Genomic DNA, 26,033 nt, shown 5'->3' with positions numbered 1-26,033 from the left:
TCAAGGATTAGGATGAAGAAATCTCTCTCTCTTTCTCACGCACACACACACACACACACACACACACACACACACATACACTCACACACACACTGTGAGGCTGAGCAGAGAGGATCTCACAGGAGGATTCCTATAAATACATCTCCCTCACATTCACGAGCAACCTCTCCAAGAGGGCGTCTTTATTAAAACCATTTTGTCTTCTCTTTGTATGCTTGTGTGTACGCGCGTGTGTTTGTGTGTGTGTGTGTGTATGCGTGTGTGTGTGTTTTTCCATTTGTGTGCTCACATGTGCGCATCAGCATATGTTTATATTTGTGTTGCTATGTCTGGACATTGTGCTGGTGTGTGTTTATTTGTGAGAGTTTGTACACATTAATTGTATTTTCCTATTTCTGCATGTGTTTGCGCCCGCACCTTTATGTACCACCCCCTTTCTGTTCTCCCATCGTTATGTGTGTGTTGTCGTATGTGTTTGCGTCTGTGTGCGTGTGTGTGGGTGTGTGTTCGTAGGTGTGTGTGTGTGTGTGTGTAGTCGTTATGTTGGCCATCTTATCTCCCCATTAGCCTCTTGTGCCCTGACCAGTATTCCCTCTCTCCCCTTCCTGCTTTCTCTAATGGGTAATTTAGCCATGCTCGCCTGACATCTAGCCTATTCCTTGTTTAGTTGCCATGGCTACGCAGGCCTATGGATTGCTCCCTTGCTTCCCTGGCCTTGCTGTGGATGCTATAGATGTCTCAACTATTAGAGGGCAGAGCTGCTAAACACAGAGCACACACACACACTGACACAGACACAAACACACACAGATTTTAAACTACACGAATAAACAATCAAGCACTCTGACATGAATATAGATTAAACTCTAAGATCTCTCACACAGATAAGCACTGAAATTGACAGTAATCATGAAGGTGACCGCGATGATGTTGTGATGACAGGTTAACAATTTTATGAACTGTATGTTTTTTAAAACCATCATTACATTAAACCAAAACACACCTGTCATTCGAAGCTCTGGGTGAAATAAGAGACTTGATTGTTTTTGTAAATCAATTATTAAGTAGTTAAAAGCCACAAGGGTTGGATACCATTCAAAAAATATCAGTACTGGTACTGATGTTTTTACTTCAATATTGGTTCCTAAACAATATTCTGTATTTATATATTAGAAAATATTAGATTACACGTTTCTGTACAACTCTTTTTGTTGTTTTGTTTTACAGCTCCCTGGCATTCTTACACAATCCCCCAAAAAATGTTGTGTTATGTTTCAGTACATTGGTGTTTTTCCTCATGAACAAATCTTATATTTACCACAGCTTGAAACTGTCTCAACATAAAATCAGTAGTACAATTGTGTCACTGCCCCAACAAAAACTATTCAATAGTAAGAAACCAAATGTAAAACATCTAACAAATCCATGCACGTCAGCTAAAACTTACTCCTGCAGACTTAAAACATTCGTATTTTACACTGACACTTGGCGCTTCTTCATCATCAGGAAAACAGAAATCGTCTTTCTCAAGTAACAAGCAAGCCTGCTGACATCAGATTTAGTGAAAAATCTTGTACAATTTGTCAAATTATTATTTTTTCTAAACAAATCACAGTCATAACTCCGCCCTCAGTAATCTCAGATGAGAGGGAATCCAGTGGTGGAGATGTTGGAGGTTCTCTAACGAGGAATAAGGCTGTGGCACATCTGTCTGTGGTCTTTAAAGTTTATTTTATACATGTAGGGCTGTACAATATGACCAAAATCTCATATTCTATAATCAAGGTCATTTAAAATTTGTCATTTTCCAGATAAAGGTATGAATCTTTAGTCATTAGTCGTTACTCCTACCTTTTCTTGATCGTTTGAATCGGAGCCATGTCTGCAGATTTGTTGCTGTGTCTATCGCTGCAGGCAAAACCCTCCTGCTGCGTTTAAGTTTGGAGTTGGTTTTGAGCACTTGACTGTACTTTTGTTGCTCTATGGGGTTCAGGCGAATTTAGTTCTCTGTTTGGGTCTGTTGTGGGGACAGGCCTGGTGTATCGTTTTCAAAGTACAGATTTTAAGGAATTGTCTTACCCAGAACACGTCCACGTGAATCACCCAGTTCTGTGTCGTACCTTCAGGGACATTTCCTGCCTGCATCAAACTGCAGAGGAACACAAAAGGTCAATGAAGAGAAATATTGTAGTCTAACCTCTCAAAATACAACAACACACGTGTGAGTGTTTTTCTCCTCTAAGGCTTGTTTGCGTAACGTTGCATCAGGCAGCCAATCTATTATCAATATTAGATCTTGATACAAACATGCTGCCTGCTTATTGACTCACTGACTGATGAGATTTACTCCTTCCCTGTTGAAATGTTTTTATATTCCACAGCATCTGAGCAGATCAGTCCGTGTCAGAGTCAATGTTTGCTGCCCAGTTGTACTTATCCAGAAATAATTTCTCTGCAAGATGATGCGAGAATACGAGGAGCTTGAGTGGTCTCTTTTGATTTTGCTTTATAGTCATCTCAGGTAACTTTTAACGCTATAGTTTGCACTGTGTTGTATTTTTTTATAAGGTTTTATCGCCTCTACTTCCTTGTTATGACAGATCCGGGCCTGGCTGGAGGCAGCAACCTGCTGATAGATGAGGCCCTTTTGTACTTCCCGAAAAGAAATCATAACCCAGACACCTACAGAGGCCAAGCTAGATGAGTCAGTGAGGAAACATAAATGCGTGTGTGCGTATTCACTGTGTGAGAGCGTGTGTGTCTACGTGCATGAGCGTTTGTGTGGCATTGATTTTTTTTTCATTTTCTTAGTGAAATATATAAAATGTATTTGAAAGGTTCATAGTCTCTGCCTCTCCAGAAACTTTAGTGCTTTGTACTTTGTCATCGGTTCTGCAGGGTCGTTGCAGTAGACGCGGTGCCACATGCCCGAGCTGCTTTCGACAAAGGTTACACAACAGCAACACATGGGAAGAACGAGGGTTTCAGGCAGGTGGAGAAAAAGAAGGAGAAAAACGCAGCTTTGGATCTGGTCTCTGTTCCCCATGTATTTTTCAGGACTGGCAAGTTGGAGGTTCAGGGTTGCAGCAAGGGGCTCCGGGGTCAAAACAAACAAACGCGCTTGAAGGTTTTTTCGCGAAGATCTTGTTGTCTTTGAAGTTCTCGCTATCGAGTGCAAAGGAGAGAGGGAGAGGCAAACTGGCATGGAGAGAGAGTTAGGATAGGGAGAGCAGCGAGGGAAGGAGAGCGAGTTACAGAAGTGTGAAGCCCTTGAGTTGAAACTGTGCCTGGCTGGGCCTACAGAGAGCAGATGACAGTAGCTTTAGTTCCTTTTGCAGAGCTCACAGTGCGTTTGCCTTACATAACCCCTCCCATTGTGCTTTTTCAATTATTTGGGGAGAAATCTTATGTATGCACTTTAAAAGTTAATACTTTCATGTGTTTCCGAAGTGAGGGGGCGCGTTCGCAGATCGCACATGAAGGAGATGGCTCCGACAAGTTTGCAGAATATCGACGATTATAATATTCTGTGAGGTATATCAGCTGAGTTTAACAGTGTGCAGGGGGGGGTAGAGAAGAGGGAGAGACGTATAGCGTTGTAAGAGCAGATACAAGCCGTGCAAACTCATTCTTATTTGTTACCCCTTCCCCCAACACAGATTCCCCTTAAGGTGCCCCTTACCCCCCCTTACCCCCCCTTGCCTCTGCTGCTCTGCGAGGTTAAAGCGCACCTTCCCACTAAAGGGCTCTGGGGTCACGCATCTGCATGTGAAATGTGAACCCGCTGACATTCCAGGGCAGCCCTAAGCCGTGCAGTCCTTTTGTTCACCAGGGTGCCAGTGTCAGGCCTAACAAGCCTGGCGAAAGTCTCTGAGGGAGGCGAGGGAGAGAGAGAGAGAGAGGGAGACGAGGGAGAGAGAGAGAGAGAGAGAGGCTGCTGTGTTATTGATGCCCTCCGCAACAATCCATTTTCACAAATGCCAAAGTCGAAAAAAAAAAAAAAGAAAAGTTATGTTGCCCGAAATGGCGATACAAATTATTTCTTTACTGCACAACCTCCAAATGACATTGTTGCCATGAGCTGGCGGTAACACCCGAATGTCATTGCTTTGGGTTTGTTAAAATGGTAATGCACCGAGCGCGTCCATATATTGAATAAGGTCAAGGCAACCATAAAAAAAAAACAGTCGGTCTCCTTGACAACAATGTAGTCGTTTAGCGACCGTGAGAGCAGCGTCGGCTCCGGGATTGCTTATATTCACCGTTTAATATTTAACAGAAATAGGGCGCTTCTGTACGTTTCAACCTTGTGATCTTTGAATCCGCAAAACTAGATTAAACCTGGTATGTTCAACGCGACGCAGAGTTTTCAGACAGAGCGCGGCGGACATGCAGGCTCTTTTAAATCAGGCAGCACACAGAGGTGCTATGGCAGGGCCGGGGTCCTTTCAGCCTGTGAATTAAGTTCTGAGGCACAAAGGGCAGCTATTCACCAGGCAGTGATGGACTTCACACTAGCCTTTATGTCCTCACTGGCAGGCAGAGGGAGAGGGAGAGGGAGAGAGGGAGGGAAAGAAGTTGGAATAAGTGAAACACAAAACAGAGACATTGCCCAGGGAGCAGTGGGATGGACTGACAAATATTTTTAGTAGAAAGTATTCATTAAAATGGCCACAGGCACTCCTACATGTGTTTCTGTCGTTTCCAACGGATTGGAGTGTTTTTTAACTCAATGCATTACGGCTTGTAGTGGCCGATGGACAGAAGCAACATCCGGGGGTCAAATCACAGCTCTTTGTCAGACGAGATGATGCAGGAAGGAAAAACACGTTAGACAACAGGTGTCAGTGAGTCACACAGGATAAACAGACACGTAATATTTACACCCTAATACAGATTAAATGAAAGTGTTTACTAGCCTAAAAAATGCATATTTATGTTTGTCTAGATGAGAACAAAATTATCAACATATGAGTTATGTCCGAAATCCCTCACTCTTATCCGACTCACTGTATAGGGAGTTCCATGTAGAGAACTATATAGTGAGCACATCTGCTAAATGAGAAAAACACTTTCAGACACTACTCAGGTCATTTTCTTTTCCCTGGTAAATACATTATTGTTGTTGCACAGTTTTAACATGCCGCATCAATGTCGGTCCATTTTATAACTCTCTTATTTTCCCACATGAATGTTAGAAAACGTTGTGAGCCTCTGCCAACTCGGATGTCAACCTGCAGGGGGGGGAAATCGCTCGGGACCAGGAATATCACTTTTATCCTCTTTACTGTGGAAGTTTGCGTATAGTGTTTACAGCCTGAAGGACGCTGTTAGTCCAAAGCAGACGGACGATTCAAAACCTCTCCAGAGCTGAAGAGCATTCGCAACAGCGTGGACATGCACAACAAACACAACTGAAAACTATCTCATGTGGTTCAAGTAGGAAGTAGGAACATAGGTAACATACAGTACAAAATAACATATGGGGCATGAACAAAATTATTACAATATTTAGTGTCTGCTTCTTCCTTCAGTTTATTTCATTTTTCATTCTTCCTTCAGACAGGGCAGAATTTAGTGTTCACATCAGACAGTTCTCATCTGTTTTTCTTTTCATCCAGTGCAATGCATGATGGTATTCTTGTTGCACCCTACTTTCCACAATGCATTGTGGGATACAATAAGTTTAGTAAATAGGGTAGTGAAATTCTTACTAAACATTCGGCAGCACCAAAGAAAGGCAAACTCACTATGTAGTCGGTAGTGACTGATTTCGGACACAGCCATGGACCAACATTTATCCAATAGCAACATCTTAACTCATCTTTTGGAAAGTAAAGTTAATATTTGTATTTTTAAGTAGGGTTTTTAATGTTTTTAAAGGGTTTGAATGTATTGACCAGCTTAACTACAACCCTGTGGAATTTAAAAGAGTCATGACACTCCAGCACCTGTCAGGAGATCAATAAAAGCGTCACATTTTGACAGAAAGAGCGAGCCCACTATGTGCACCTGTTATTTCCATTGTGAACCTGCTTTATTTGAAATCTTCTAAAATCAACACCTACTATACCGAGGGTCCTGTATATGCCCTGAAAAGCACATGCCATGTTGCTGCTATCCTGGTGTATTAATGAGCCTGAAGGTCCATGCATGCTTTCACCAAACCTCTCAGGGGTCGTACAAGCACATGCACTCAAACACGTATCACACACACACACACACGTGCGCTGCCCTCTTCACCGTACACTTTTACTTACACATATTTTAAGTGGGGCCGTACACTCCCATCCCACATTCCTCCCCCTGGGGGGAGCCGGGTCCAGTGTGAGTGATTCAGTTAGCGTTACTACGTACATTAGAGCTGTCCATCCATCCGGTCTGCTTTTCCAAACACATCCATCCCAGTCCTAGTTAAAACACTGGGGGATCTCCTCCACTCCACCTCCACCACCACCCCTCCCAAAGTCTTTTATGATGTCCATAAAATGGAAGAGTGCAGCTTTACTTGAACTAATAATATCTGAGCTTACAGGGCCGTGATTGATGATCTTTAAAGCCGGCCCGATCGGTCTCATCTTTCTTCAGATTTTTATCACTGACTTGTTTGCAGTCATGTGCAATCACAAGCACCGGGAGAGGTAACAAGTGCTTGATGTATGATGCTTGAGCCACTTTTGTCAGCTACGCATTTCCCTCCTCTCCCTCCACTTTTTTTTTTTTTTTTTTTTTTTTATTTCTTCCGTTTTCTATTTTAACCCCAGGATTCTATTTGTTGCCTTGCTTAAATTGTCGGCCGGTTGTTTTACTGTGTTCCTTCTCTCCCTCTCTCTGCTTCTCTCTCTCTCTCTCTCTTTCTCTCTTCAGATGGTGGGAATGTCTTCTCCTGGGGGATGGGGCAAGAGGTGAGCCAAACATTTTTCCACTTTTGGCCCTGCCAGGAGAAGTAGAATAAGAACAACACTGGACTCCAGGCTTTTTTCATATGGCACAAACACTCACACACACACACGGAAACTTCCTCCATTTTTTAAACATTTTGAGGTCTTTCTCCCTCCAGAGTAGAGATTAAAAGGTTTTGGGGGACTCGTGTCTGAGCCCTCCCTTCAAGCACTTAATATCCTTCATGGTGTGCCAAGAACGCACATCTTTTTAAATTCCATAAATCACCTTTATGGGGTCTGCTATTTGTCCATTTCAACTCCTCTGCTTCACATGGACAGAGCAGGAAATCCTCTTTGTGGAATCTACTGTAGTTTATGCATGTGCATGACCCTTTGAATGTGCATATAGCCACAAGGATGTGTGTGCGTGTGTGTGTGTGTGTGCGTGTGTGTGTGTGTGTGTTTGCTGGCCCTGTCCTGTCTCCTCCTCCTCCTCCTCCTCTGTTCGATAAAGAATCCCACCTGTCACTGAGGATTGTTCTGGCCTTTCATTTAAGACGTTCTTTAAAGTGCCGCATCATTACACAGCCCCCAGACAGAGCCCGCAGAGTGTAAACCTAGGCCCACCTCAATCCCCCTGTTCCTCTCTCTCTCTCTCTCTCTCTCTCTCTCTCTCTCTCTCTCTCTCTCTCTCTCTCTCTCTCTCTCTCTCTCTCTCTCTCCTCCGTCTCTCTCTGTCTGATTCTTTTTCCTCCCGGCTCTGCTGTTTATCTGGGAGGTCGTTTTGAAAACCTCCGCCAACATGTGATCACTTTTACAATGTCACAGCGAAGGGTGACGCTTCGCCAGGACAGTGAAACAAACACGCAGGTGAAGGTTAGTGGGACGGGGGGGAAGGCAATGAAAATGGTAGACATCCGCTGTTACGAGCTTTGACGTGGCCTTGGCTTCCACACGGCAATCTTATTGTGCTTCTAGTCTAACTAGACTCATTGGATTTTCATAAGCGTCCTCACGTCTATATAACTCAAAGTTAGTCTCTGCAAGGGCACAGTCAATTTCCTCTCTCCCCTCATCGCGTTCTTTCGCTCTCCTCTTTCCTCCATCTCTATCTCCAGCCTCGTTCCCTCGCTCGTCCTCGTTGCTCTCCACTCCTATACCCTTCTTTTTTGCATTTTTTTTCGTACTCTTCCTCTATCTTTCGTGTCTTTCTGCCCTCTCGCTCTCTCTCTCCCCTCTCTCTCCTCTGTCGTGGAGCCGCTCTGATGATTGATTGTTTCTCTCTGCAGTCTGACAGGATGTAGCACACTCTCAGCCCCAGGGGCCCCCTGGCAGACTGCGCCACCTGATTAAGACTCCCCCTGTAATCAGCCACATAGTGCCACACCGAAACTACTCCCATCAACACGTAAAAAATAAGAAAGGTTCCACCTCCTGAAAGATAACACTGTTTGTCGCTGGAGAAGACATGAGACGAGAGGCCATCTTTTTTCCTTTTTTTTTTAACTAAGCGGATACCTTCCTCTCTCTGGGGCTTAAAAGCTCTTATGTATCAGTAGCAGCAGAAAAGCAAAAGGTCTTAAACCTAATAAAGTTCTCTGCTGCCTTACTAAGGTAAACCCAGGCAGCTCTAACCCTATTACGGCTGGTAATAGTATTACTGATAGAAATCTCATTGTTTTCCTCCTATTGAGACTAAAAGACGGACGGCCTGCGCTGTATCACATGATTGAGGTGAGAAGGAATTTGAATGATGTCAGAGAGTGCATGCCACAGGCAGAATCAATATGTTAACAGCATATAACAGGGGAAACAAGTAAGTTTTCAAAGCAGGCAGGAGAAGTCAAAGCGGTGCATCAGGGTTGTGGAGAAAGCAATCGCTTTAAATGTGAAATATTCCTATCCGAATATCTACGACTATTACTTCACATTATGGATTATTGAATTAACCAGTACGCCAGTGTAGCTGATGCCATAAACTCAATAAAGACAAATACATCTGCAGTCTAGAGTCAAGTCTGGATTGCTAATGTCAGCTGTGTGATAGCAGAGTCAACTGTCTGCTGAAGTTCTGACAGCGAGTTCAAACTGGCCAGGGACCTAAATTGACATATCATCCAATTGACTTTAAATACAAGCTCTTAACAGCCTGCGTAATGAGGTGGACAGCAGACGATATTAGTCCAGAGATGAACTACAGTTTATAGTTCATCTGCATTGGCAATCAATGACCAACCCTCCGAAACTAAATTCTGTTAGAAAACATCATTTGATTCTCAGGGAAACGTTGAGGGCTGAAATAGGAACACGTGTGCAGTGTGCAACAAATGCACATGCTGCATATACAGCTCTGAAACTTAACAAATCCCTGCATGATTACCATCTTATTGGATTTAAGATCAAATTAACATTTTTGTTCTATTCTTTAAACTACTGACATGTTTCCGATATTAAAAAATGTAACACTGGAATAAAATGGCTGCCATACATGAAGATATGCAGATTTAAGATAGTCTGGGGTGGTCTCTTTATCTGTATATAAAAAATGCAAATATTACATTCATATATTTAATACATATAATACTGAACACATGTACCTGAGACCACAGATAATAAAGCATTACATTTCTTTTTTCATACCTAGTCTTATTATTTTCCAGACTGGTGAAATGTAGTTGAGAAGCAGGGTCACCAGGGTAGCAGCAGCTTGTAGCATGTGTTTATACATATACAATAGATATGTGTGGCTTTTTGGCCTTTCCATTGCAGCCCCGTCTGTAATGTAATGATGCGGGTGACTCATCAGGCATGGTAAATTATAAAGGAGCCGGTCTGATGGTTGTGGAAACCCCGGGCCTGGTTCCAACACAGTTCAGGCCCCATCGAACCCTGGACCTGTTCCAAATTGATGCTAATATGGTCTGGGCTGCAGCAGCGGAGTAAAATGAGCGTTATTGATACCGCTGATCTACAGGTCCTCCTCTGTGTGAGGGAAGAAAACATGAAAAACAAAAGGAGGAGAGAAACCTCTCTGTGCTCGTGTATTACATGGTGTGAGCATCTTTGCCCGTGGGTGTGTGTGGTGTTTATGCCATGCTCACATTTATATCTGTCTGTGTTTTCCCCCTTTTCCTTCCTGCTGATGCCATCAGTACACACGTCGTGACTGATGACAGTCGTTGCCACAGTCTGATGCTCCGCTGCTTAATGTCCTTTTTGTTTATTAATTAACTGCAGGACATATATGCTGAGAGACACCTATTGATTCTGCTGCTGCATTAATTGATTTTGTGCTTCACTAATCATATTGTTGCTGCAAGATCATTACTGGGCCTCTGTGTTGTCTTTTGTGGTGCAGGATTGTTGTTGTTTTCAGTTTTGTGGGTATAGTGTGGAGCGCTGTTATCATTTTAAATCGATATCCCTCTTTTTTTTTATTATGTGGTAGTTTTTTTGAGTGTAAGGGGCTGAAAGAGGAGATGACAAATAAATCCTGACAATCAAATCTCAACTCCTCCCCAGGTCTTTACTAAAATAATACCACTTCTAATTGTAAACACCAGAAGAATACTTATTAGATTGTTTTCAGAATACTTCTTAGTATGTTTTATTATTGGGTTTGAAAGTAAATCATGCATTTGTGACTGATGTAAGCAATGATTAACCAAATAACGTTAACAGCTGAAAATAGCAAATAATTCAGAATTAATACAGAATGAGCTGTTCCCCCCCGATCGTCCCATCTCTCTCTCTCTCTCTCTCCGTCTCCATCCTCTTTCCTCCAAATGCTGTGTTTGTGTGTCGGAGACTTGTTTGTGCTCATTAATTCAGAAATACGTCTCAGCGTGTCCTGCTGAGGTTGAAGCAGGTTTTTAATTTCAGCACTGGCCTAAAAATGTTCCTCCGTCTAATATGCTCCCACTTTCGCAAAAATCCCAGGTCTGAAACAAACTCTGTGAGCAAACTAGAAATAGAGTGCACACCACTATCGAAGCCCAACAGTCCTCTGAAATCAAGCAAGCCAAACCCCAGAGATAGATATCAGTCCTCTAAATATGCCTGATAGTTTTCATCCAGATCCTTGCACCCTGGGATATCAGTGGAAATGTAACACACACACAAACACACTATTAGAAATGTTTACTTAAAAAACTTTGACCCCTTAAAACAAATCAATATCTGCCTCGACCACTTTCCCATGTTATGGCACATGAGTTGAGCGCAGTTCTGCTAAAGAATGAGTTTTCCTTTTCAAATGGTTTTTGCTTGAAGTTCTCAGAGGTTTTGAGGTGAAGAAACTATCCAGTGTTTTAGATTCCAGGCAAGAAAAAAATAGAAATACAACTCATTTTATATAACAGAAACCAACCGATCCTCTTGAGTCGATCTGAATTTAATTCTGCAAAGTGAAAGAAAGTGACAAAACAAAAATGTTGGATCTTAAATAGATACCACCAAGGGAAAATAGTGTTTCGAGCAATCCTGACAGACGGACATAACCTCCTTGTCAGAGGTAAAAACTGAAATGTCCAGCTCGATTTAATTTAATTATCTGATCATGTAGATACACTACATTGTAGAAAGTAGGCGACAGAGGCCTGACAGCTCAGAAAAGATGAGAGCGGCCCCTGATATAAAACACGACTCTCCTACCACTGGAACAAGCAGATTCCAGTGTTTGTGTGTATCTGAGTGCCAGAGGTTCCCCAGTGAGTCTGACCGGGGTTACAGTGTAACCAAAGCATCTGTCTGCTGCTCACCTCCCAGATCAGCCGGTTCAGCTTGACTGGGCCCAGTTATCTTGGTTTCATACTGACAACTGTCTGGGAAAGGTCTGTCTGGGGTTCAAGTACATTAAAGTCATCCACTCCCCCCCCCCCCACTGAGCCCCAACACAGATGGCTCCAGATGCAGCTGGCACAGCATGGAGCAGCACCTGACAGCGCTCATTCACTGACTCACACACACACAGACACACACACACACTCACACACACACACACACACACACACACACACACACACACACACACACACACACACACACACACACACACACACAAAAGTAAACAAGTACAAACACATGCAGACGTGTAAACTCAGGTATGGACACATCTGCTCACTTACTGTACCTAAACACAAGTAAACTTACACTTGCACATTTTGATGAAAGCACACACACTCGCACTTCCAAACGCATAGACACACACACACACACACACACACACACACACACACACACTCGCTCTCTCTCTCGCTCTCAGCAGGAACATATGCTGCAGCGCGTCTACAAATCCTCACTGTAGCGCACATTCAAATAAGCAATTAAAGACCCAGATTACTCCACGGCACACACACACGCACACACAGTTAGAATGTAAACCCACACATATTGTGCTCACTTTCAAACATATGCCAGGGCATGCTGACGTGCACATGAGCACAGTGCCGAAATCCCTTTGTCTCTGCAGGAGCGAGCAGGAAAGAGAGAAGCAGGACAGCTGAGAGAAGTCAAATTGAACACCCTCACCATTTGCAACACACAGAGAGGGAGAGATGTAAATTGAGGACAATGCATTCTATTGTACTGCACGAGATGCTGTGGTTATTAAGCCTTTGTGTGTGAATAGAGGTTTTACACAGACACGCTCGCCGATGAGGGATTGCATTGCCAGGCAGTTGCACATGATGGTAAATGAAACATGAAACACACTATGCTTTTTTTTTTGGTCTGGTGAAAGAAATACGCGAAGAGCCTTTTCTAACAGTATTTCCTCCTGGGCGGCAGCCATTTGAGCCGAGATGAATTGCCAGTTCCCTGTGTCATATTTAACCGCGCGCAGCAGATATCATAACAGGGCTTTGCAAAGATGCACTTAAATTACGACACTCTTTGACAAATCTAACAACCGTGTTTACGCTCAGGAGCGGCAGGGCAGCGTGAAGGAAGATGAGGTGAAAGATAGATTCTGAGCAGCTCGCGATATTACGCCGCCACGCTTAGCGGGAAGATTCATCTTTCCCCCAAAATTGAAACGCCACTCCGGCATGTGTCTTTATTTAACTCTTCTGTCTACGAGGAATGAAATCATCGGGATTAAACTTTTATTTAATCCTGTGACTGACACTGTATCATTATTTCGCTCGCAGGGACAGCTTGGACTCGGCGAGGACAGGATTCACATCTCTGCTCCTCATCTTCTCAACTATTCTCAGCTCGCCGGAGTCACAGGGGTACGAGCAGGGGACAGCTACAGTGCAGCTGTCACAGGTGAGCCAGACCTGCGAGCCTTGGGTGAGGTTTCTTCTCTCCCTCAGCGTCCTTCACTTTCTGTCACTGCAGATATCATCTCATTGTGACGTGTGTTTTTACAAAATCTTTAAAAGTTGTATTCACTCCGCGTAATATACCCCCCAAAAAATACTTAATAAGTTGAAAACCTTATTTTCCCAGCAGTATCCCTCACTGTGGCTTTGAGCCATGCTCATTTTTCATCTACATCATTTCATTGAGTTTTAATTAACACAACAAGGATTCGGTGTCCTCAAATGACATCACTCGGAGCACAAATTCAACCTCATTAGCTCTCGATATCTCTTAAACCATCCCAGCTAAATTGTGCAACACTGCAGCCCGATGCAGTGTTATGTGTTAGATGGAGTACATAATGAACTGATTTGTTGTTAAACCAGATTTCCCCTAAACTACTGCTGTGAAGATATGTCTGTCCCTGTAGCTACTTTGTTATTAATAAGACCGGGAGATAAGGAAACACCTTCTCTTTACATCAGCTTTTCCACTCGCCCGGCCGTCTTTCCTGTATCTCCCCCCAAAAAAGTCAAACTCAGATTTCTCTTTTTGCCAACTTACTTGAATAAAAAAGTATTTGTAGATCGTCCCTTTTTTCTTATACCTTTCTCTGTCTTTTACATTTTCCAGCAATCCGATTCATGGCCCCTCTGCTCCACAGAGAGCAATTGAACTGCCACGAAACTAGTTCCAATACATTTGCACCGTTACAACGTGCCAAGCCACTGCTTCTCCTTCAATTGCTGCTTTTCCTTCTGTCAGACAGATGGAATTAAAGTGGTTACACAACAAATGTAACATCAGCCACTAAAAGAGAGAATGAAAAAAAAAGGAATTGTACTTGTTTCAAGACCGGGGCACATTTACAGCACCCGGCTCTACAGCAATATTCGGTTAAAAGAATTGCCTATTGTTGAACAGAGACGTCTGCTGGCACTGCGTGCGTAGTTTCACTCGAAATGCCACTGGTTCATTAAATGAACTGCAGTGAACATATTAAGTTTGGTCCCATTTGAATTCTTGGCGCAGCGAAGACTATTTGGAGAGTGGAGCCCCGCTTGCCTTTGGTACATTATGTCTTTAGGTGATCTATAAAATGTTATTATTTAAAACAAGCTCTTTATGGATTGCTTATGAGGCATGCTTAGCACATGATTGATCTGACCTTTCACAGACGGTCGTTCTTTGGGAAAACATCAGCCTTAACCTTTTTTAGCTGGATTACTCTGCCAGCGTCTCTGTACAAGCGCACAAGTGTGTGTGTGTCTGTATGTATACATTATGTATGTGTGTGTTAGCAGCTTAAGCACACGTGTGTGTGTGTGTGTGTGTGTGGGTTAAAACGCCTCGAAACGCCCGCCTCATGCTTTTATTTAGTTTCAGTGAAATGAAAATAATACATTACTGATTGATTGATCAATCATGTCTGAAAGGGTATCTGCGTCTGTGTGTGCACGTGTGTGTGCATATGTGTGTGTGTGTGTGTGGGTGTGGGTGCACGTATGCAGCGGTAAGGCTACGTAGAGCTTGATGCAGGATAGAGATTGATGGAGGCCTGCCGTGAGGAGGATACTCAGTTATCTCCTTGTAATTAAAATCCACCTCATAAAGATTATTGACTCCCCCACCATACAAACCAGCATGCTCCCTTGCTTGGCAGGGTTTGCAAAGCGCTTCTTAAAAAATGAAAAATAGCATATTAAGCAGCCCATATTTCCCATTTATGCAGAACATTTAGATGTGGTTAAGTTATCGTAATGTGCAATAAAACCTGGATGTGAAATTTGTAATCCACTTTGGAAAATTGCTTACTATATTGCTTTAACATCCCCTGAAAGAGCTTTTGAGATGTGTGTGCCAGGTTTATTGTATGCCATAATTTAAAAGTCCTCAATGCAGGCAGTAAATATAAATTTATTAGTGGCAGGTTTAAATAGGCAGACTGAGGTAGTATGAGTGAGTGGATGCTTGAGTGTTTGCTCTGTGTGAGTACATACTGGGTGTGTGTGCCTGTGTGTGTGTCTTTTGATAAGTGCCAACTGAGAATGTCTTCCCTCTGCTCAGCACGCCATGAAGAAAAGTGAGAGTGTGTGTTTCAACGCAGTACTGTACATCCGCACACACACTACCCTCTTCTCAACTAAACCAAACTTACAGGATGTATTTTAAAGTCAAATTCAACGTTTTTTTCATTATGGGTTTTCTTTTTCGAAATCTGAGTTTTAAGGTTCTGTGCTCGCCCGGGGTCTGGTTCCCTCCTGGCTCCAGGGCCACTGAATGAGTAAATATGATCGAGGAGCTTGTAATGCATTGTTCACGGTGGGAAACACATGAGAACCTCAAGCCAACACATAAATCCTCACAGGAGTCTTTTTACTTTCCATAGTTCAGAATCGAAAGGAACATTTGGAGAACGCCTGTCCAACCATCTTAAAGAAAGTTGATCGACTCAATTAGATGGATCCACTCTGGATTTAATGGATTCCAAACCCTTCCACCAAATTTCGTGGAATTTGATTGAGTAGTTTTTGCATAATCCTGCTAAATCAGAAACAACCACCAATGAAACCAACCTCCTTGGCGGAAGTAGTAACGTGGCAAGATGACTCTGCATGTTTCTGAGCATTTCCCTCTTGTGTCCACATCTGCAGCAGGTGGCGAGCTGCTCCTCTGGGGACAGATCCCCTGTGTGTCCCTGCTCACTGACCATCCAGGCCTCAGAAGACTCTGGACCCCCCAGCCTGTTGCACTGGCAGGCAGAAAGGTGCGTGTGTGCGTGTGTGTGTGTGCGTTTTTGAGTAAGACTGCGCAAATGATGTTTTCCGGCTCCTCAAGAGGGAAGTAGATGAAAGCCTCAGGATTTTTTCGAGTATATGAGATTTGGCTGGATATGCATAAATTCTTAAAGGGTAAGTCCACACTGAATCACACAGGACCGAACGCTGAGCACTGCCTTCAATGGGTTCAAAGAATATACATCACTCCTGGCCACGTGACATTAAATGATGTCCCAGATGGTGTTTAGCCTTTCACAGCTGATGTTGCAGAATAACCACCTAAACTTTGTGTGTTGTTTATTCTGTAACTGACAGAATGTAATGCCAAAAGTCCATTTGCAGGAAAATTCTAAAACCGTATGATTCTTACGCAGGTGTGTGATGTCGCCTGTGGGACCTGGCACATGATGGTCCTCACCACACGTGAGTACCCCATCGCCCACCCCGAAACATTCACACACATCCCACTGGTTCATTGTTTTTTGGGGGGGAGTGGCTCAACAAAGGTAAACCAGTTCAATTCCTCCATCGTCTTCCCTCTTCCTCCTCCACGCCGGTTTCTCTTCCCTTTCTCTAAATGATGTCTCGCTCCTCCTCGAAGCCCCTCCTCACTCACTTTTCACTCATCAAACCATAATTCACTTCAGAGGGAGGCATCATTAATGCACAGTAGGACCCAGCAGCTTGATGTGTGCTAATTATATTGTGTGTTTTACACGCCGGATGACTTTTGCTTAGTCAGTGATGAGCTTAGTCTCTGGTAATTGTTTTTTGGATATGATGAGTTTATAAAAGCCTGTGTGTGTGTGTGTGTGTGTGTGTGTGTGTTTGTGTGTGTGTGTGTGTGTGTGTGTGTCTATGCGTTTATAAGTGCGAGTGTGTGCGCTTCCATCAGACTGTGCAAGTGTAAGTTTACTTCTATTTAGGTACAGTGAGTGAGCAGATGTGTCCAAACCTGAGTTTACACGTCTGCATGTGTTTGTACTTGTTTACTTTTGTGTGTGTGTATGTGTGTGTGTGTGGGGGGGGGGGGGGGGGGGTGTGTGTGTGTGTGTGTGTGTGTGTGTGTGTGAGTGTGTGTGGGTGTGTAATGTATGTGTGAGGCTTTTAACTTTGTGCGTTTGCAGGTCTTCAAATGTATATGTGCCTATGCATGTGCAGTGGTGCATTACGGCCGTGCACATACATGTACACAATATTCTGTTTATCCAAGTGGCCCCAAACACAACATCATCCCACATCACACGCTCCCGTGAACTTAATAGCGATTAGCAAACCGTCCAAATCTCCACTTCACCCCGACACTTTTAAAAACTGCGTGCAACTTTAAACCTCCATCAATCCCACTGCAAAACTTAGACATGCACCGTCAAACGTGGCGGCGGCGCGCTGCAGGACTCGCTTGCATTCCGCGCCGCACATGTGATCCTTTTAGTGCCGTGCATCACTCAGCGCCGGAGCTGGAACCGCTGCTCAGCCGTTTGGCTAATCACGCTGATTGGAGGTGTCCTTTGGCTCACCTGGGGGCTTCCAATCCTATTAGGCCAGCCGTCCTGAGCCTCGCACACCCAACAGCCGCCTGTGTTTGATCACTGGTGCTTAGAGCCCACACTTGTCCTCTTACGTTGGTGTTGAGGCACGGTGGAGAGGAGCGGCAGGGTGGGGTTCGGTGGGGGGGGGGGTTAAAGTGTGATCTCCTTAACTCTCTAGGGGGGCAGAGGGGAGCTCGGTGCTCCACCTCCCTCGGCAGAGACACTCGGCTGCTCCTCCGACTGGATTCTGCTCTTTTAAAACTTCAGACGTCAGCGGAGAGGCGGCAAGTCGTTTCCAGGCAAAAGGGATGGAGGGAACGGGAGAGTGAAAGATTAAGAGTGAGAGAATGAAGAAGAGGTTGAACGTTCCTGTTGTGTTTTCACCTTTTAAAAGAATCTCTCGGAGTCTTCGGAGGCACGGAGGCTCTGTCATGCGCTTCCAAGTAAATACACCTGATCCCTTGAGGCCTGTCACCTTCCGCTCCCCTCTCCCCCGCCACGTTCTGCCTCCCCTCCATTACTCCCTCGCCCAACCTCCCCCCCCCCCCCCCCTCACTGCTCTTCTCCCCTCGCAGCACACCCATTACTGTGGCTCTCCTGTGGCTCTCCTTCCTCCCCCCGTTTGCCCCCCACCTCCTTCTCCTCCTTCATCCCTGGGCCAGGAGCGCCCAGGAAGAGCCATGTGTTTCCAAAGTGGACTGGATGGGAAATCGAAGCAGGGCTTCTGTGTTTATCAAGCTACAGCTCCGTCACCTTGCTCCAACTCCCGTCTGGAGGCCCCGGCAAATTGGTGACAGCAGCAACAACCCTGCAGCACACATGCCCCTTTTTTTTTTCAATGCACACACACACACACACACACACACACACACACACACACACACACACACACACACACGGCACCTTGGCCTGTTTAGTTTTATTGCTGGTGTCAGGTGAGGAGGTGGAGGTAGGAGTGCTGTCTATGTTCACCTCACACACACGCACACACACACACACACACGCGCACACAGTCATTTCCACCCCTGCCGACACCTTGGCTAACAAGACCTGTGAACCGCCGTGACAGAACTCGGAGACTTGTCAGAGTCCCAGTCATTTAATGCCAAGACCCACCCGGCTCTAACCCAACAGGGTTTCTGTATGCACACCGAGCCACGATAGACTGCACAGTGATATACTGAGCATGAGTTTACTGAATACTGCTGCTCCTCCAGGTTCATATTCTGGCCTATTTTTTACTATAGTGGATCTGCAGCAATTGTTTCCATGAAATGCTGAATCGAAAAATAAAATCACAAAGTAACATTGTAGTTATTGAGGTGGATTTATTTAGATTCAGTTTAACCCTCAGTTTGCATCTCGTTGTGTTAATCTGCCCCATTACACATTCAATCTATAAATTTTGTCTTCCATCTTGCCAGTGCAGTCATGTGTCTGTAAACCTGCTGTATCCCAGACATCTTTATCCAAAAGCATCTAATAGTCAGTCATTACAGGTAGTTGTGCACGGACCGCTGACCCCTTTGTTGCATGTACACAGGATGCTGGTTGTTCGATACCTTTTTTTTTTATCCTGTATCCCCCTCGCTTCAATTCTCTGTGATCATGTAAACAGAGGAGAAAGGAGAGTGGACTCGGGTTAGAGCCCTGCGCTACCTTGGAAATGAACTGCACAAACAACAGCCGGCCATTGTGCCTAAGAGCTTACAATGATGCCATTTAAGAGAGCATCGATCCAGCCAGTGCAGGGTCAATCACCGGATCAATGGTGTGTGGGCTGGTCAGCTGGAAGGCCAGTTGACTGCATGAATGAATGGACGGCTGGATAATGGATGAATAGACGGTTGGATAATGGATGGATGGATGTATGGATTGATTCATGGATGGATGTGAAGACTGATAGGTGGTGGGACAGTAGAGTCAGGGCTGTATATACATGAACTTGTGTGTTAGTCTGTAGTATTTAGCTGTCAGTCCCCGTCTGTGCTGGACTGTGTCCGTCCTGTTCTGGCTTTTACATCTCTCAAAGATCTACGGTGGCCGAGATGTCTCACACAAGCTCATTAACAGAAAACACGAATAAAGAAGTGTAAACTTACTTCAAAACCACAGAACAGAAACACAATAATAATGGAAGTTAGCAACAACGCTTGTTGACAATGAAAGGAGCATAGATACTTACTGCAGTCAGGTGAGAGTTGACAAGCCAGTCACACACCAAAATGTGATGCTTGTCTACTTGAGGTGTTATGGTACAGGTGCTTAGAGAGCCCAAAAAGGAAGAACGCACCTGTACCGTAACATTTCAAATAGACAAGCATCACATTTGGGTGGGCGACTGGCTTGTTCAGGTTTAAACAAACCTAGGTTCACTCGACCCATACATCCATGACTTGACTGCAGTAAGTAAATCTGCTCAATTAATTGTCAACATCCATTGGTCGCTCTTGTGTTTTCCATTAATGCGCTTGTGTGAGATATCTCGACCACTGTAAAGATCAACAACTCCACTGAAATTCAAATCTTCAACAATCATACTTTTTATTACCTGCCTGTGACTTTTTGCTATGGAAGTCATGCAGCACTAAGTACATGCAGCATGTCAGGGAGCTAGCGACCCGCTACCTGCTATTTTTTCCTTAGATATACACGGGCTTCTTTTGACATCCCTCAAGGAGTTACACTGTGCATATATATAAAGTTTAACTGTGGAGAAGTACAGACATAAATTAAAAAAGAGTCATTGTCGTTAGCATGTTCTTGGTGGATTCTTGTGATGTGTTTACACCGGGGTTGATTGACCTAGTTACCCAGCCCCTGGCAGCACAACACGGAGAAATGCAACACAATGCAACACAAGGGAGAGGTATAGATTCTGTTATTATTCTTACATGTGAGTGCAAACACACACACACACATAAAACTCACATGCAGAGCAGCGATCATCGGGGGCTCACAGAGGTCGCGCCTCATGACGAAAAGGGAAAAAAAGGGAGAATGCTCATTTAAAATTCTGTAAGAGATGTCAATTGTGCCCTCTGCATATTTCTATGGGAAATTTGTAAATAGATCCTTTGTAAATAGCTTCTCTCTTGCCAATCACCCTGTCTGCTCTCTGCACAGCAGCATTAAAAATTGATCCTTAGCCGCACCAGGGTGAAATGCTAACATCGCTGCCAAATGACTGATTAAAAAGAAAAACCTTTAATCTTTGCTTAAAAGTGTCTACTGCCTTGGCATGCCTTTCCCCTGTGCTCCTCTATCTTCCAAGGCTGCGAGAGAGAGAAGGAGGGGGTCGCCGGGGGGGAAACGGGGTCACGCTTCATGTAGAGTCAGCACTGTACAGCGATAGAGCTCCAGAGGTGAGGGATTTCACTCAGAGCAAGATCTAGGAATCGACATGTATTGCTCTCCTCTGGATTTAACCTCAAGCCAAAGGTTAAAGACATATTTGAGTATTCCACAAGAGCGGGTTGGAATGTGCGAGCTCTCCGACTAACAGCTCGCAAGAAAAGCAGCTCCTTCATCCCAAGTCCAAGTTCTCTGCTGGGTGGCATAGACAATGCAGCAGAAGATATATTTGACCTGCCTCCAGCTTAGACTTAAAAGTTTTGATATAGAGAATGATGAGTATCGGGTTTAATATGTAAAAAGGAGTAAAAGTGTTGATTGTAGATGCTGAGAGGTAAATGGATGGATTTTGTATTTATATAGCGCTTTTCTAGTCTGATGAAGACCACTCAAAGCGCTTTACTGTACAGTTTTACATTCACCCATTCATACACACATTCATACAGTGCATCTACTTGCAGCACTTTGTTATTCTATGGGGGGCTATTGAGGGTTCAGCATCTTGCCCAAGGACACTTCGGCATGCAGATGGTTCAGACTGGGGATCGAACCGCCGACCTTCAGGTTGGAGGACGACCACTCTACCCCTCAGCCACAGCCGCCCATGGTGGTGCGTTTGTGTTTTCAGGAAGCAGGGAGAGGAACAGAGGATGCGATCACCCACAACGTGAAGCTCTCTTCGGAGACGTTGACAGGAATCCCCCACCGACGGAACACGCAGGGAAAGAAAACACAGCCCAAGTAAGATAAACACACCTCCTCTCTCTTGCTCTATGGCCCTTTTATTGACTCGCTTGCACACTGTACGGCTCGATCTGTAACTCACTCGCTAACTCAACAGCAGTGGATCGCTCCCGATTGATATCTTCCTCTTCTGCACTTCCTGTCTGCCTTGTTGATATTCCTCATACGCCGCGCACCCACTGTTTGCTTCTCAAACCCACTTCCATTCATTTAGCTGTTTCTCTATGCATGCAGTAATGAGCGACACAACATAACAAGTTGCACTTGAGTAAACAGCACAGCGCTCAAAACCCAAAGTAGCGAATATATTCACTCACCTCTCAGAATATCAGTGACGACTGGTAAATTGTCACCCAGGAGCACACTCACACACACACACACACACACACACACGCTCACACCTAAGCTCCCGCCCCTCCCCATCTCTGTCATTCAGGTGTTTACTGTCATTCATACTCAGGGTTTTGTATAATCCTCTCACCACACCTGAGTGCTCCCCACTCAGTGTCACTGGATTTACCTCCCTCCCTCTTTCTCCCTCTTTCTCCCTCTTTCTCCCCCCCTCTCTCTCTCACACTTCCCCTCTCCGGTGCAGAGCCCTTTTTTCATTTTGCATCACAGCCATTCTTTTACACACACATTTTCATTCCTAATGTATATAACCACAGACAAAAAAGAAGTCAGTTACAGACATTTTAAGATTTACACACACCGCTCGCCGCGTGCTGTATGTTTTCACTCATCCCCTCTCATCAGCCGCTTTGTTTGGAGAAGTGTCTTTGCCTGGAGCCATAAATTAGGGGTTGTGATTTAACTCATTGAGACAAAAGAGAAAGACAACGAAACATGAATAAAACAAATGATGTGGAGAAGGTGAGGGTGGGGGAGACAGAGAGAGAGAGGGGGAGAGAGGGAGAGAGTGCGTGAGGAGAGGAGGGTGAACTGAAGGCAGAAATGGGCCAGTATATATTTCTGCTCTAGTTTCACTTGGGGAAGGCTTCATTAAGAAGTCTGTTTCCAGAGCATGGTGGAATTTGTGTGTGTGTGTGTCAGTGCACAAGAGTGTGTGTATATCCTCATCGGTTAATGTGTGAGATGCACGTGCACGTCCATGCATACATGCGTGCATGCCCGTAAAAATTATTTGTGTGTGTTCAGAGAGAGAGAGAGAGAGAGATTTCTTAAATAATTTACACCGAGAACTCTCTAATTGGTATCAAGTTTTTAAATGGGGTCAAATGTTGCGGTGCAGTTTCATGCAGCTTTCCTCTCGCCTTAAGTCGGTTTCATTACATCTGGTGCTGCGCTGCCGCCGCTTCATTGGACTTGAACCTCTAAATGCTGTCTGTGCCTATTGACTGGGGCCTCTGCTCTCAGGCGGGAGGAACATGCTGCAGCAGGCTGAGGGGGGATTTGAGTTTTATTGCTGTGGTAGAGCTGTGTTAGTCCATCCACTCATGTCTGTTACATAGAGAACATTCTATGAGAGATCTGGTGAGTCGTAAACATCAAACAGAGGTACACACACACACACACACACACACACACACACAAACACACACACCCACAGAGCCTAAGGCAGTGCACGGAGCTGGTATTAGATCTAAGCCCCCTAATAAAGCCAATTAGAATTATACTGTGCATTGGTGAAGGCAACTTTTTCCAGGGCAATTCCCTCATCTCCACACACACACACACACACACACACACACACACACACACACACACACACACATTCATGCAATATGATGGCTGTACGTACACATAAACCAGACATACCATATTTAAGTCTCAGTTTTACGAGTGGATTTACTTTTTATAGTTTCCTTTTTGATATGTTGAGTCTAGCATGTTTAGTTTAATCATTGTAAAGTAATAAGAATACTTCCTCAATAGCAAAAAGTAATTCATTACAGTACTTGTGTTGCTCAGCTCTTGGAAAATAAAACTTATCCCTTTACCCTCAACTGGACTCTACATAAATCCCTATAAACAGGGAAAAACAGAGAAACCTCAGATTGAGTCACAACTGACGGATCCTTCTCAAAGAATTGACAGATGTGCAATGGATGTTCAAAACTTTTACTTTTAATGCAAACCTCTGGTTACCAAAAATTATTTTCATTGCCACTGGGAAGTCCATTGTCACCTCCCTACACCTTGGGTGCATGAAGCCAAGCTCTGAACCTGTATTTCAACTAATACAATAAAATAAAAGTGATATGTGACCTCCATGAAACTGTTGGTATGACAGCAACCAAGGTGGTGCTTACATTTAATTAATATAAGTAATAGATCATCAAATTCTGAATTACTTTGAAGTGAAATTTTAGCTTTTTTTAGATCCATGTGTCCCAATAGGAGAAACCTGAACAGATATTGTGTGTCTTCCTGACAGGACTTTAAGCACAGGATCCAGGATCTGCAGAGACCAGAGGGCCCAGAGGAGGAGGAGGAGGACAAAGACGAAGAAAGCGGGGGGGGGAAAAACCATGATGAGGGCAATGGAGCGATACCTGATTCAGCATTCGCCGGAGCCAGGTCTGCACCGGGGATAGACAGGACAGGAAATGGCCGCTCATCAATCAAATCCGACCAGGGGCAGAGAGAGAGGGAGGGTTGCAGAACAGAGGGGCCGCTGGAGCTGAGGAAAGACCCACGCAGGAGCAGAGCGAGCAGAGAAACAGTCTTCACCACTTTGCATCTTTTACCTAAGACAGCGGGAGAACAGTGCAGGCCGATAGCCAGCTGCTTGCCGAGGCTGCTGACCGGACAACAAGCTCATAGCAGAGTTTTAGCCGAGGCTCAAAAAGTGAGTGTTACTGGGATTATCTATCAACTAATTCCACAAATCTCTGTCTGTCTGTTTGGATGTGAAACTGTTCATCAAATCGGCTTCACACCTGACGTGTGCATCGAGAAAATACAGTGTCATATGTGGTGTGATTTGGACACTTGATACCTTCAATATTAAAACAATTTTAATAAAAAGGCAAACAACGCCTTGTTTTCTTCAACCTCCTCAGATAAACTACAGCAGTGGTCGGCAACTGGCAGCAATATATCTGCCCCCCCCCCCCCCGATCATTTTGAGAATTGATTATGTTTATTTCACCATATTGGACTGAAAGGTCATAGAATCACTTCCTGTTTGTCTGCAAAATAAAGGCACAATGTTCATTTTATTGCTGCAATAATACCTTTTGAGCAAATTCACAAAGCTTTTATTATGAAAAGTTGTGAACTTGCGTCCGAAGATTGTGTCAATTGATTAACACACATCTGGAATGCAGCCTTAGAACTGCGCTGGTCAAAAAGAGTAAATCTAAATGGTCCAGGTTTGTCACTGGTGTATGATCCATGTGTCTCTAAAGAGAAGCACACCTGTTTGCACGTATCAAGTTTTATTTCTTTAACTTAGCCTCGTTTGCCTCAGTGAGTATAATCCAAACATTATTTTTTCTTCTATCAGGATGAGCTGGCAACATCTCAGGGCTGCTGGCCCTCAACCCTTTATTTGTTCTATTTTATATGATCGTGTGAGATAGCGACAGTCAGTGGTGTTGAACTGAGAGGCTGTGTTGAATTGCTTTGGCTGAGTTTAAATAAGAAAGTGTACATTATATTATATATATGCATCAAGTCATTAACCTAGCATCTCAGAAGTTGGTCCTGAGTACGGAATATAGGCTATTTTCGCTGTATTCTTCTTTGTTTTCACATGTGTTTGTCTTTCCAGGAGAGATCTACTCATCTGACTGAGCTGCTCCAAAAATCTGGAAGTGATAGCAGCATTCTGCAGAGTGCCGAGCTGAGACTAAAACCCAGACCTCCTGGGAGATGTTCAGGTCCTGGGGCTCAGAGAGTGGCCTCCTGTCACCACTCAAGAACAAGAATACACACTGGCCCAGAGTCTCCGATTAACAATCCTTCTCCCCGTCTGACCCCTGGACAACAGATTCAGACGTCCCCTTCCTTCCACCAGAGACCACGAGCCAAAGCCTCTCTTTCTCCTACTCCTTCTTCTTCTGAAGCATCCAGGTACTGTCCAACACACAGGAGAGCGGTTTTCTCCCCTGGCGCCTCTTGGAAGAAGCTATAAAAAACCAACAGACCCTGTTCTGTCCACCAGTGGAGCCGAGAATATTTATTTTAATGCTTTAATGTTTTAAACATGTGTGTTTACCCTTTTATGTCAGGTTATGTGAGCATCTTAAAATCAAAATATGTTTATTGTATAACCCCCTGGATAATACACGGCCCCAGCTATAAGAGAGAGAGAATGTGCACTCTATTATCTAATTGATAATGTGTTTCTACAGGCCACATACAAAGCTTAATACTTTTGGCGCCAAGATGACGGAGAAACAGCCTCATTTACTCTGCATGAGTTCTCCAAATTTGACTTCAGATCAGTATTCAAGGGCTCCACT

General features: G+C 44.3%; 1 protein-coding gene across 1 annotated transcript; it reads left to right on the top strand.

Annotated features, from left to right (window-relative positions):
* The first annotated feature begins 9,692 nt into the window (after window positions 1-9,692).
* Window positions 9,693-25,726, top strand: LOC133001523 (uncharacterized). Its single transcript, XM_061071121.1, has 8 exons — window positions 9,693-9,803; window positions 12,809-12,838; window positions 13,034-13,154; window positions 15,845-15,957; window positions 16,345-16,393; window positions 21,485-21,597; window positions 23,999-24,412; window positions 25,340-25,726. Exons 1-8 carry the CDS (start codon window positions 9,693-9,695, stop codon window positions 25,700-25,702), a joined length of 1,314 nt encoding a protein of 437 aa, XP_060927104.1. The 3' UTR covers window positions 25,703-25,726.
* Window positions 25,727-26,033: the final 307 nt, after the last annotated feature.

Source organism: Limanda limanda, chromosome 5 (assembly GCF_963576545.1).
Source record: "Limanda limanda chromosome 5, fLimLim1.1, whole genome shotgun sequence".
Taxonomy (NCBI): domain Eukaryota; kingdom Metazoa; phylum Chordata; class Actinopteri; order Pleuronectiformes; family Pleuronectidae; genus Limanda; species Limanda limanda.
Note: the sequence above shows the minus strand (reverse complement) of the source record. Positions and strands in the feature narration are given on the sequence as shown.